The sequence below is a fragment of the Bicyclus anynana genome, chromosome 15 (genome assembly GCF_947172395.1).
Source record: "Bicyclus anynana chromosome 15, ilBicAnyn1.1, whole genome shotgun sequence".
NCBI classification, from domain to species: Eukaryota; Metazoa; Arthropoda; class Insecta; order Lepidoptera; family Nymphalidae; genus Bicyclus; species Bicyclus anynana.
Genome location: NC_069097.1, coordinates 12,834,812 through 12,848,536, shown reverse-complemented (window position 1 = coordinate 12,848,536; position 13,725 = coordinate 12,834,812). Strand labels below are relative to the sequence as shown.

Genomic DNA, 13,725 nt, shown 5'->3' with positions numbered 1-13,725 from the left:
TAAGCCGGTAAAAAATTATGTATAATGGTAATGAAAAAAAAAATTATGTACTACACGCTACGTTCCACTTTGCGATCCTAATGATCATGACCACGATCACGATATACGACCACAGATTTACTTGTTTGCGAGCGTAATCTAATAAACTCAAATGAAATAAAATATTTAGCGTTGTGAGTAGTGTATATATTACACAAAATGATAAGGTAAAAAAAACAAAAGATTATTTAATTTAAAGTTTTAAAAATATTATTTTATTAATTCTTATCATCATCATTTAATTTACCATTAAAATAATTTTATTATTTCAACGTTTCTATAGTAGTTCTTTTGTAGAAATTATGACGTTTTAAACTGCGCTAACAGTATTTTTTAAACAAAATTCTGAACATGAACGTTCTCAAACTAGTAAATATAATCTATAGGAGCGACTACTAGGAACTCAGACTAACGAGATGTTGTATTCTGTGATTGTCATTGTCATGTACTATTATAATCTGTGGTACTAATTGTTCGTTGTCGGTTGTCCGTTGACGGTTGAATAATAAAATTTTGTATTTGCGTTTCAAAACATTGTAATTATTCTGATTGTTTTTACATTCTTTTTAAGCGTGATAAAGTGTTTGTTGTGACTGTAGGTCCGAAATTTTACATGTGCAATGATGGTGGAAAATCATATAACATCAACACCGATCAATTTGCCACGGCGTAGTATTGGCGGGAGCAGCAGCAGCTCCATTCGAAGGCGAAGTTTAATTCCGCGAGTCGCTAATATTAGAAATGATGTACGTTTTCTGGATAATTTAGTTTGGAATATATAAATAAAGAGCTCATAAAGCCGAGATTTGCTGAAATCTCAAATCCATTGCTTGTAATGTGAGGAAAAAACAATTTAAATCTCTGTCTTCTTTCAAGACTAAATTTTGCCAATCTTCTTGCATCAACAACATACCGTGCTGTAGCTTTAGATAAGAGTATCATGAAAGGATAACAATTTACTGAAGAGTATAACAATTCAACCTGTTTTTTGCAATAGAAATTGTGCAATGTTACAATGCATACACTAACACAGCCCAGTGTTGGTAGTGGTAAACAACTGTGCCACGAAGAGCATGAACAATCAGTCCCTATCATTATCATTAACATCCAATAGTTATTGCTACAAAGTCAAATTTATAATTTTTTTGATGGTCTTCATGGCAAAGTGGATTTACAAGACAGGCGCTGGGTTCGATCCTCGGCTGGGCCAATTGAGGTTGTCTTGATTAGTCCATGTCTGGCTGGTGGGAGGTTTTGGCTGTGGCTAGTTACCATCCTACTGACAAAGATGTACCACCAAGCAAATTAGCTTTCCAGTATGATATTGTGAAGAATGAATGGGGTGTGGATTTCCATCCTCCGCCATTACTTACTATCAGTTGAGATTGTACTCAAGGGCTAACTTGTAAATAATAAAAATAAGGGTTCTGATTTGTACTATGTACGTTCAGAACCCTAAAAAGCATGCCAATCCGCTTCGGAGCAATGTGATGGGCCTGCCCTAATATCTTTCTCAAAGTTCATGGAACTCATTATGGGTAAATGTGGATGTCCTATTAATATATTTGGTATCTGAGGATATCTATGCATTGAACCTAAATGCTTCTAACATATTAGGTTCTAATATGTTAGAAGCATTTAGTTCAAATACCCAATCCAAGATGATTGGGTATTTGAACTATAAATAAGGGAGGACTAGAACCTCAATAGCTCAACGGTAAGAGCGGTTGGACTCATCACAGAGGGGTGGTGGTGTTTACTCACCCCATTGGTCTATTGTCGTACCCACTCCTAGCACAGTGTTTCCCAACTAGTTGGAGGAGAATAAGAATATTAGTCATATTATAAAAAATATGGCAAATATTCTTTTTAAAAAAAGGAAAAACTAAAGGAGGTAGTATAAATCCAAGATTTGTTAGTTAATCCAAAGTTTAGGAACCAACACAAAACCAAAGGATCTAAATGTTAAATCCTTTAAATTCATAATACATTATACATGTACTTTATAAAGTTATATGTATATTTTTCAGGCCTGTAACGATGATGAGGCAGAACGTTCATCTCTGCTGGCCTCAGAGCGAGCAGTTGCGACCTCCACACCACAGTCTCCGCGTCGCGGCAGAGACTCTGCATCATTGTCGTCATCCCCACAGAAGGAGCACTATCAAGGCTGCCTAAAGCTTTATGCTGAAAATGTAAGGCTATGAACATATAATATATTTTTAATGATATTTTCTAACTTATTCATAGTGAATATTATTTTTTCAATTATCATTATGCAACAATAGAATTATTATGTTGCTTGTGTATGTAAATCTATATTTGTATATGACCTAATAGGAAAAGGGAACTTTGTCCTCTAAGCTTGTGCTAAAAGTGGTTATAACAATAGTCCAATACCATTATAGAGGCAATGCTGCGAATTTAACTAAGTGCTAAGAGATGGTTGATTTTATTTCAAGAGACAATAATGATCGCTCGACGTCGACGGGCGGATTGTAGGTATTATGGGTCCAAAAACTTAAGTGGGTCACAAAGGAGGAGTATGCAATTTACCCGTCACAGTAGAATAAAGTTTGTGAAAAGCTACAATAGACCTATAGTAGATGAATCCAATCCTTAAATGTGAAACCTTTGAGGCTTGAAATTGTGTTATGAATCTGACTATTTGAAGTTTCTGTGGCTCCACTGTGAAGGGACCAGACTCAGGACAGAGGTCATGGGTTCCCCGCTTCTACTATTGAGTTTCTGACTAAACAGAGGGATATGTGAAAATGGGTTGTATAAAAAAAAATCATATGCCAAAAATTCTTTAAAAACGTGTTATATTTCAGAAAATCACCAAAGATAATGCATGGAACCTGCAGCTCATAGACTTCATGTCGTCCATGGTGCGGAGACATGACGCTCGCATGGAAAACTTCCAAACAGCGTCCACGGTGCTGGACGCCACTGCGCGGATATACTCATTTAGAGTGGATGCAGTGCACTGGGATGTGCTGAAAATAGCAGGTGGCCTGAGCAAAGCGGCACAGGTATGTGTAATATATTTAAAATTATGTACATATTACCCCTGACCTGTAGGTCTGTTTATTTATTTATTTGAAACATACACTAACATTACAGGTTACCCCCAAATTTACTAGTGTAGCCAAAAAAAAGCAAAAAGCTCACTGGACAATCTTTGTGAGTTCACTCAAAGTACAATTAAATAAGTCTAACGTATATACGATAAATCTCGTGAAGACAAAAAGACAATTATTATTGACCAATAGCGGCAGATCGAAAATAGCGCTCTCTTTCGTCCTTGCTACCTAAGAGCAATATTTCCAAGATTTTTTTTTTTAAAAAGACTTTATTTTAATTGGTTATTAAACAAATAAACTTTGAAACAATGTTTGTATCAATTTAATATGACTCATAATACCAAAAATATATCATGAAACATAAAATGCAGTATGCCTACCTACATACATATTACTTTTTATAAATTTTCAATTTCATCAAGATTTTAGTTATGTTTCTAAATTCACACTTGACATGACATTGGGCTAAATTATTAAACAATATATTTTTCTATTAATTATATGGAAATGGTTATATACTCCTTTTGGCACACTTTACCTGTACCTAATGTAGAGAAGTATGGTAACACTAAATTAAAAATTAACTTTTCTTTCATTCTTTCTTTCTAAAATTGGCGTTAACACCTTACAGACGAAAAGAGGCAAGAAAGATGACGAAAACGTGCAAGACGACGCACCGGCGGACGGTGCTGAGGCCGCGGCTCCAAAAAAGAAGAAAAAGAGGTCTAAAGGTGCCATAGCGACCAACCCTGAAGTGCTTAATGGAGATTTTGATGCTAACGAGGCTGTGGGTAAGTTAGCAAACATCTACTGGGCGACTTTCCGTGCATTGACCTCTTAAAATAACCCACAATCATGTAGAAAATGTCACTTAAAACTGGCCAATTATGCTTTGGCATTAGATTTGGTTTTAGAAGGACTTTAAATATAGTCCATCCAATATTCAATAAAATCCCAAATTCAACCTTAAGTAATGAGTTTAAGGTTGTATTTGCAAACGCGACTACTTGAATTGAGTGCCAAGAAGTTGCGTTTGGCACTCATTGAGTGGGGACGTTTTTTGGTCGCTGATTGCATCCACTTTTTAATAGGAGATTGATGGTTCAGTTGCAATATCGCAGCGTCGATGCGATATTGCAACGCGTTTCATTGTCAGAGCGAGATTACAATGGTGCTCCAGTGCTTTTTTTTTTTCTGATTGTGTAAGTGCTGTAGGCTCCTTATGGGACCTCAGCGGCTTCACCGGGGGGTTTGGGCGAGCGTCGCCATCGCTCCATTGCTACAAGACAGTATTTTAATAGGTTGAAAATAAAGACCAAAATAGTGAATAGGTTGAGCTGACCTTGATTGGTTATGTCCTGGATTTGTTCCAGGAATATATGCCTTGGCCTACCCCTTTCAACATTAGGTGGTTTCACACGCGTGGTTTCTGTTCCCGTAGAAATACGGGGATAATATATAGCCTATAGCCTTCCTCGATAAATGAGCTATTTTACACTAAAAGAAATTTAGAGGAAGGAGTTAAAAAACTACTTTTCTCTGATTTGAAATTTTTCAATTTGAGAAAAGTAGTTCCTGTGATTAGCGCGTTCAAGCTAACAAACAAACTCTTCAGCTTTATATAATTATTGATCAGATAACATGTGCTTGTGCATATGTACAACTTTGTACAGTATGTGTACAAAGTTGTGGCTGTCGCATAGTATTTTCAGATTAAATGATTATTTTACAGATCCATTCTTCGAAAGGTTGGCAGCTACTGGGGGTGAGATAACGTCTTCAAACAGAGCGTTCAACGCGACTTTGCCTATACACGACAAAACATTAGCACTGATTTTAAGGTAACAATTTATTTTAATCCTCAAAAAACACATTATCAATAATTCCAATAAAATATGATTATTAAACATTTTATTATAAAAAATACATACATACAGCCAAACGTAGAACCACCTCCTTTTTGGAAGTCGGTTAAAAACATTAGAAATTAACTAAAAAGAAAATAAGTTTGAACAAATAACTATGTAATGTAATAGATAAAAATTTTTATTTATAAGAAGACAGAAGTTGGTCAAGTTTTGTGAAACTCTTTTTTTTTAAAGAATATTTGCCATATTTTTAAATATGACCAATATACCCATTCCCCTCCAACTAGTCGGAAAAGACTATTAGGAGTGGGTACGACAATAGACCAAAAGGGAGGGGATCGAACCACCACCCCTCGGTGATGAGTGCTCTTACCATTGAGCTATTGAGGCTCTAAAACAATGTCTTTTTTTTATCACAGGACAGATGATCAATTTCTGGAGCCTATCAAAGAGAATGTACCAGAGAACATATCGCTCACCGACAGAATAACTCTAGCTGCCAAGTTGCTGCCGGAGTTCAATGTGGAGGATCAGATCTGCGAGCCTTTCACCGGCTTCTGTATTAGCAATTGGGACCCTGATACTGAGGACAAGTAAGCATTTTTTACTAAACGCCATCGCAGTGACGGTAGCGCTGGCCAAGTGCCAAGGGCCCATGGTCCGAGTTCTGACCTTTTGAAGTAATCATAGACATTAAAAAAAATGCGACTATTTTTCTGGGGTCTCGTAGCTTTAGTAGGCCATTTTTTATTATTATATATCTTAAAAGTACGTTACTAGCAGATAAATTTAGTAGAAGTAACAGGTTAACTGTGGTTTTTAGTATCGAAGTATGAGACATCTTTGCCGTGGGGCGCTCAAAAATGTCCAACATTAAATGCGTTACTTAATATTCTTAATTATCCCGAAAGTTTCGAAAGTTATTTATATACCCGCGACTTCGTCCGCCCTTATATCTCCTTAATCCGGCCCTGTCGCAAAATCTGTTCTTAGCTGACATCTACTATCTGTAAAATATCTCCCTGCCAATTTTTTATAATTTTTTGTGAGTGTTGGGTGCACTCATCATAGATACACATATAAGTGAATGTGAGCTATTTATTAACATTATTTATTTGTGCATGTCTCTACATTTAGTTGTTAATGTAAATAAATTAATAAATTTCATCTTTGTACATCAAAAAGTTTCAATATTTGACTTTACGCTTTTCTTTAAGTAGATTCGCTACAGGTCTTAGATGGTTACGCCACAATCATTAGTCTCATTTATTCATTGACTTGAACTTGTAGTTCAAACAACGTTGTTTCATCTGTGACTTGAACTCAAAACGACAGTTTCATTGGTGACTGGAAACCAAACAACGTTGTTTCATCGGTTGCAGCGAGCGCGTCACGAACTGGGTGGAGGAGAACAACCGGCTGAACCTGTCGCAGCAGGCGCTCGCCTTCGACGTCAACGCTGATGTCGAGCCCATCCCACTCGAGGATGCGCACAACGATCTATATGGTAACTATACTAAAGCCAAACTGGCTGGTAGGAGACTTCGGCCGTGGCTAGTTACCACCCTACAGGCATAGAAGTACCGCCAAACGATTTAGCTTTAGGTGTGGATTTTATCATACTCCTTACAAGTTAGCCCGCTTCCATCTTAGATTGCATCATCACTTACCATCAGGTGAGATTGTAGTCAAGGGCTAACTTGTAAAGAATAAAAAAAAAACATGGTGAATACGTCTTTACGAAAAGTGTAATCGGGCGAGATTCATTAAGATGCGTGCCATCTACATAGTGAAAGTGATAGTTATTTTAAACTTCCAGTAAATGGCGTTCTTAGAGAACTTTGAAACAATCCCTTCTTGTACATTTCAAGAATCCGTTGCGATGTAGTTATGCCTGAGGCTCATAGATGGCGCTTTGTTTTTAATTTTTGAAAGAAGTCTTACTTCAGTTGTGTGGTCTATAGCACACTCGATTTTTAATCTTCAGATGACGAGTCGCTGGACATACATAGTGAATGTGTTAACTTTAAACTACCAGTAGATGGCGTTCTTAGAGAACTTTGAAACAATCCCTTCTGGTACACTTCAAGGACCCTTTGCGTTGTAGTTATGCCCGAGGCTCATAGATGGCGCTTTGTTTTTCATTTTTGACAGAACTTTTACTTCAGTCATATATGTAATTATATATGTCATATATGTAATTATATATATAATTACATATATTGTATTGCACCTTCCCGCTCTTTCTTCGCAAGTTCTCTCGTCAGGGGTAGAGATTACTTTTAGTAATAAGGCCGCCTTTGCATGCTAAGTTTAATTTATCTTTTTATTGTTTTATTTTATAATTGTATTTTTGTGTGCAATAAAGTATTTCTTCTTCTTCTTCAGTCGTGTGGTCTATAGCGCACTCGTTCTTTTTTTCAGACGATGAGCCGCTGGGGGGCATCTCTAGTGACGAGGAGGCGGACGTGGCGGTGGCGGCGTGCGTGGCGCGGCTGCCGGCGGAGCCCCCCGCGCGCCTCACCGACATGCGGCCCAGCGCGCCGGGCCACTCGCGCCTCGAGTACAGCTACTGCGCCGCCATCGTCGCCGCCTGGGCCGGGCCCTCGCACTGGCGCCTCAAGAACAATAGAGGTACGTGCCGGGGGAGACATCGTCTCAAGTGAAGAGAAGCGCCTCAAAGTGCTGCCTTAAACATACTCCCCGAGACTGAGGGCTGTTACTTGGAATTGTGCTATCTTGTCATTAAATGAAAAAATAGAAACTAGTACAGGATTTTTTTCAAGGGGATGCGATGGACGCTTTACTAGTATGTGTATTTACTTATCTGAGGGCCTAGTGGCAGTTTGATACTACTGTCACGTAACGTAAACGCGAATTTCTAAGGAATTGAAACAGCGCCATCTAGTGGCACTACTGCACAACTGTTTAAATTCCATATAAATTTGCGTTTACTTTAACGTGATTTTTGACGTTCGGAAATATTAATAAAAGTTAAGTTTTCTATGAAACCCTTAACTTTTATTAATTAATTTCGATATATTTCGGACCCTTATTTGTTGTACTACACGAAATTATTATTTTTTGTATTTTTGCTATGAGTCAACTACCCTATTCCATTCCTGTAGCATCGAAGCTGTCCGAGCGCACACAGTCGACGGCGGCGGGCCGCTCGACGGTGGAGGGCAAGCGGCCGGCGCGCACGAAGAAGCAGTTGGACTTCATGGGCGCGGGGCTGGCGTTCGACGCGCGCACCAACAACGTGCCCGACTACGAGCCCGCGCAGCCCGCCAAGATCGCCATCAGCAAGAAGACCCTCAACACTGGCCACACGTGGAACGAGGCCAACTACAAGACTCCTGTGGACCGGTGAGATTTGACAGACTACTATGACAGAACACTGTATTTAAAAAACAAGACATCCATATAGTAAAAAAAACTCAAATTATAAGTTATCATAAATTTATTTAAAGAATAAATTTTTATAATTCCTATAATTAATTCCATTAATCTAACATAAATTACTATTATTTTTATATTAAAAGTTAAATAAATTATATACGGATAAGAAAAAAATATTAATCTAATGATCTCCCAGAAACGAATCCTATAAATAATAAAATAAATATACTCTTTAATATAATATAATCTTCCTCAAATAAATTATAAATTACTAATAAATTAAAATCCCCCACTATTAAGTATATTAATAATTATAAATGAACTGTATAAAATATTGTTAATCCCGGGATATGTTTTTTTTAATAAAGTGAGGAAAGAATGTGTTTCAAGCTGCTTCGACTGGTCCGCGGATTTGTGTGTGTAGTATACCTATTTGAGTATGATTTTGTTTTGACTAAAATATTTTTTTTAACTGTGATATATCGTAAGATATTAATTAAAAGCAAACGATGTCAAGGGCGATTTTGTTGGAAATTAAATACTTGTGATGAATATTGTACTCATTTGGATTGAAATTAATATAATTTTAATGACAAATAACAAATTATTTTGGCAAAATAATTTGTTATTTTAGAACAAATTTTGGATTGCCATAAAAAAGATTATAGTGAGTTATCCTTAAAGGGTAGAGATATGATGCCGCAGAATTTAATGTACAACTTTTAAAGGTTAACAATTCTGTCATACATCATTTTTGCGTAACTAACCGATTACACAGCTTTTTAACCGACTTCCAAAAAGGAGGTTCTACGTTCGGTTGTATGTGTTTTTTTTTATGTATGTCCAACGATATTTCTGTTATTTATATAAAGCTACATTTTTCATGGATGCTCTGTTCCTATTGGTCGTCGTTACGTCGTTGGTCGTTGTAATCGGTTAGTTACGCAAAAATAATACATGACAGAATTGTTAACCATTAAGAGTTGTACATTAAATTCTGCGGCATCTTATGTCTACCGTTAAATTGTTATATATGAGCATGATTTGTTATATTGTCTATGACAACTTGTAATATTGTATTTGTCGCAGAGGCCTGGACGAGACACACTTCCGCAAGCTGTTCCTGCGGCGCAGCGTGCTGCTGAGCCGCGAGCGCGACGAGCAGCCGGCCGAGCGCAGCGCCGAGCCGCTCACCGTGGAGGAGAGCAAGGAGTACGACTACAACAACGAGAACGACGCGTCCTACTGCCCCAACCACGTGATGGTAAGTGACTGCCCAGGGGTCAGCCTTCTACCGACAAAATTCATTGTGTGTTGAAAGGAAGCCGGGAAACATTCAATAATATTAATATTGTAAATTTTATTTTTCCAAATAAAAGAGTAGTCTCAATTCCTCCACTATGATAGTTCCTTAGCAGTACAGCACATAGGCTTTTAGTAGTTAGGTATTCTCTGAGGGTAGAAAGTGTAAAACAAAAGTCAAAATTCATTTATTTCAAATAGGCTTAGTTTACAAGCTCTTTCGAAACGTTAGGTAATAATATTAAACTTAAGATAATTTGATAAATAATTATTCGAAAAATTAAATTTACGAGGGTTCCAAACGCGCCTTGGTCCGAGAAGAGCCCACAACAAACTCAGCCAGGTTTATCCTTTAGACAATATGTAAACACGGACGACTGCTATTGAAATTCTGGAAGTAGTAAAACTTAGGCACGCTCGACTTGGGGAGTAACATGGCGAACTCGTTACGAAAATTGTAATCAGGCAAGGCTATTTGCGTGCTGCCATCTAATGGCACAATGAAACAGTGTTTGTTATTTTAAACTACCAGTAGATGGCGTTCTCAGATAACTTTGAAACAATCCATTTCTGTACACTTCAAGAACCTTGTTGCGATGTAGTTACGTCTGAGGCTAATAGATGGCGCTCTGTATTTTATTTCTGATAAAGTTTAACTGGGCTACCACGGCTCGTATCCTGTATCAAAGATTACAATGTATTATTGGATAGGCTACTCTAATTTTTTTCGGAACGCCTGTGATAGCGCCATCTAGTAACTAGCTACGGTATTTTTAGTATCCATTATTGTTATAAAAATAATAATGCATATTTTTTGTAAAGGAGAGAGATTTTTGATTTTGTAATAGTTGAAGAAACCAATAGAGAAAAACAAAAAAAAAGACAAAAAGTTTTCCAATGATACCCCCAGGCTCGAAACTCAGGGTTATTAAATCGTACCTTTGTTATACACCACTAGGCCAAATGACTATGTGGAGCGTTGTTGAAATTAATGTACACTTACTGTCTTTCTTAAATAATCCCTTTGCTTTAGAAATACAAACACATTCTTCCTATTACGCGTCATAATTAAAAGGAAAAATAATTCTTTTTTTTTCTGTGCTTATACGGTTTCAATCTCTAAAAACATTTTATTACATACACACCTTAAGTCATTGAATTTACTATCCTGGAATCTTAAATCTAGAATGTAGATGGCGCTGCTTCATAAAGATTTCACGTTCTTCTAAGTTCCCATGGCATTCCTGTATTACTTGTTTATTTGTAGGATGCAGACGATTGGTGCAACGAAGACGGCGCGGCGGCGGGCGACTTGCACGAGCAGGCCAAGTCGGCGGAGCTGGAGGAGATCGGCGACATGTTGGAACCTCCCACTAAGGTATCTTTCTTTGTTCCTGGCCTTAGAGGTGTTAAAAATTTGACGTGTCTCTGTCTGTCTGTGGCACCAAATATCCCAACCGGATGAAGCGATATCAATTTAGTCTTTTTCCATATTAAAGGTGACTTATGTGCGAGTGTTCTTTGACATGTTTGATGAAAATCGGTTAAGCCGTTTAAAAGTTGTGGGATGTAAAACTGGGGAAGATTTTTTTTTTTTTACTTTTTACAAGTTAGCCCTTGATTACAATCTCACCTGATGGTAAATGATGATGCAATCTAAGATGGAAGAGGGCTAACTTGTTAGGAGGATGAAAATCCACACCCCTTTCGGTTTCTACACGACATCGTACTGGAACGCTAAATCGCTTGGCGGTGTGTCTTTGTCGGTAGGGTGGTAACTAGCCAACCTACTCGCAAAATTTTAACGTACTAAATTTGATAAAAAAAAAACACTTCATCCAATAAACAGATGGGTGAAGGTTGTTTCTAATATGGATCTTAGGCTATCACGATTATAATATCAGTAGATAGGATAATTTAAATCAATTTTCAACTGACTTCAAAAAGGAACAAATTCTCAAGTTGATTGGTATGTTTTTTATGTATGTACAATTGTACACTGATTACTCGAAGATGCCCAAACCAATTTGAAAAATTATTTTTGACGTGACTCGATAACTCGATGGAGTCGGCTGCACACTCGAAAAAAGATGACGTCATGCGTCGTTCCCTAGCTCTAGGTTGCCAACTTTTTTAAGATTATTAAACAGTATTTTATAAAAACCAACATTTTCTTTTGAAAAAATGCAACATTAAACTATCGTCAGTAAACCGTCTTTACAGACAACCGATTTTTTTTTGTTTTAATGTACTCCCCATGCGGTCCCATAGTTATCATGTCAGGATATGATGATGGTATTCTGGTCGTGGAAAACTTTCAAAAAATATCTGAGTTACTAGTGTGGGCGTAAATTTTTTCATTATTTTTTTTTTAATATTTCTACAGGTTGCAAAAATCTTCATACCGTACGCAATGCGAGCGAAGAAGGTAGACATGAAATTATTGAAACTCACCACGTGGAAAATGCTCACGGAGCACACTCCGTTGGGACAAAAAGAAGATGTCACACCAACCACATTCGCTACCATCTATAACCGATTGCCGAACAAACTGTCTCCAAGTATGAGGGAGGCGCTTAGTGTGCCACTAGCTTTATTATCTATACTCCATACGGCCAATGAAAAGGGCCTCATACTGGAGAAAAGGGACGACCTCAAGGACTTCGACATTTTGGGTTTAATTAAGAATTAATTCCATTGTCTATATATAGTCTGGCAAGGTCGTTGATAACTCTCCCATGATATGCGGGCGACGGGGGGAAAGACGTGACGTGCATCAGTCGTGGGTTTTTCATTCATCGTTACACGCCCCCCGACCCGCGCGCAACATCGGGAGTGTTACGAACGAAGTTGCCAAGCTTCATGTTTTAACATTTTAAAAATATAAGTACATTAATTAATATTATTAAATTCATTAATATATGATTATTTTGATGCATTTTTTTTTTTGAAAACACCAGTTGCCATTTAACTATACTTTGTTTATATATGCTGGACATGTTTCGTCTTGTAAATATTTTAACGTATGTTTTTTTTTATATTAGTGAAAGATATTCTGTAGTGACATCACATTTTGCATGACACCAATGATTTTATGCTATTAGATATGTTACGTGCCTACAAAATCCGCAGCTAAGTGTTCCAAATTCAGCCACTCTACTGGGCGCACACATGCACAATTTTGTGTTAACTTACATTATATATTTAGGTATATTTATAGTTTTTACACTTCGTGCCCCTGTAGCCAAGTAGCACGTCGATTCTCTTTCTACGATCGCAAACGCTTCGAAATGTAGAAAAATGTATGGGAATGACATTTGCTATCGACAGGTCACGTGATCAAGATCTGTCATTCTAATACATTTTTCTAGTTTTCGAAGCGTTTGCGATCGTAGAAAGAGAATCGACGTATCACTTGGCTACAGGGGCTACACAACTCGGCATTGTAGATAACTTTGATTGTTTACTATAACATTAAATTAAATGAAGCTAATTAGATGACTTTGGTGACGCTAGTGCCATATCTAATAGTATATAATCATTGCATGACATCGAATATATTCGACAGTGTACAGATTATTTTTAGGGATTTATTTTTGTATACCTACGTACTTTATTAATGATAATTATCGATAATAAATAAATGATTTTATGGAGAGTTCGGCATTTTCATTTGAAAATATATTTCCATTTATTACATGGCCCCTGCGAAAAAAATAATATATTGCGGAATTGAATATGTATTCAAATACTAGTGGAGCCGGTCATGCTTCGCTTTGGCTCATTCCCTACCCCTGTTTTACCCTACCCTACTCCCATCCTACCCCTACCTACTTAAAGTATCCCTAACCCGTACCCTAAAAGAATCGTTTGTATGGGCGTAGTTTTTTTTTAGACTTTAAAATTTTCTCTCTGTAAGAACCATCCTCGTACTTCAAGGAGTATTCTAAAAAAAGTTTTAATAAAATCGGTTCAGCCGTTCTCGTTGAAGACTGAAGATTAATTTTTATGTTAGAGATGTATTTTTT

The 13,725-nt window shown here is 37.1% G+C and overlaps 1 protein-coding gene across 1 annotated transcript; it reads left to right on the top strand.

The window, feature by feature from the left end:
* The first annotated feature begins 514 nt into the window (after positions 1-514).
* Positions 515-13,355, top strand: LOC112055064 (condensin complex subunit 2). The gene is made up of 12 exons (XM_052885743.1): positions 515-785; positions 2,070-2,234; positions 2,874-3,074; positions 3,757-3,916; positions 4,858-4,966; positions 5,413-5,586; positions 6,376-6,500; positions 7,418-7,627; positions 8,122-8,362; positions 9,485-9,659; positions 10,965-11,075; positions 12,084-13,355. The coding sequence occupies exons 1-12, from the start codon at positions 660-662 to the stop codon at positions 12,387-12,389; spliced, it is 2,103 nt and encodes a 700-aa protein (XP_052741703.1). The 5' UTR covers positions 515-659; the 3' UTR covers positions 12,390-13,355.
* Positions 13,356-13,725: the final 370 nt, after the last annotated feature.

Excerpts from the sequence above, each read along its gene's own strand:
- LOC112055064 (XM_052885743.1), top strand. The coding sequence starts at position 660 with ATGATGGTGGAAAATCATATAACATCAACACCGATCAATTTGCCACGG. Across the intron at positions 786-2,069 it reads TCGCTAATATTAGAAATGAT|GCCTGTAACGATGATGAGGC; the intron begins GTACGTTTTCTG and ends TATATTTTTCAG. Across the intron at positions 8,363-9,484 it reads TACAAGACTCCTGTGGACCG|AGGCCTGGACGAGACACACT; the intron begins GTGAGATTTGAC and ends TATTTGTCGCAG.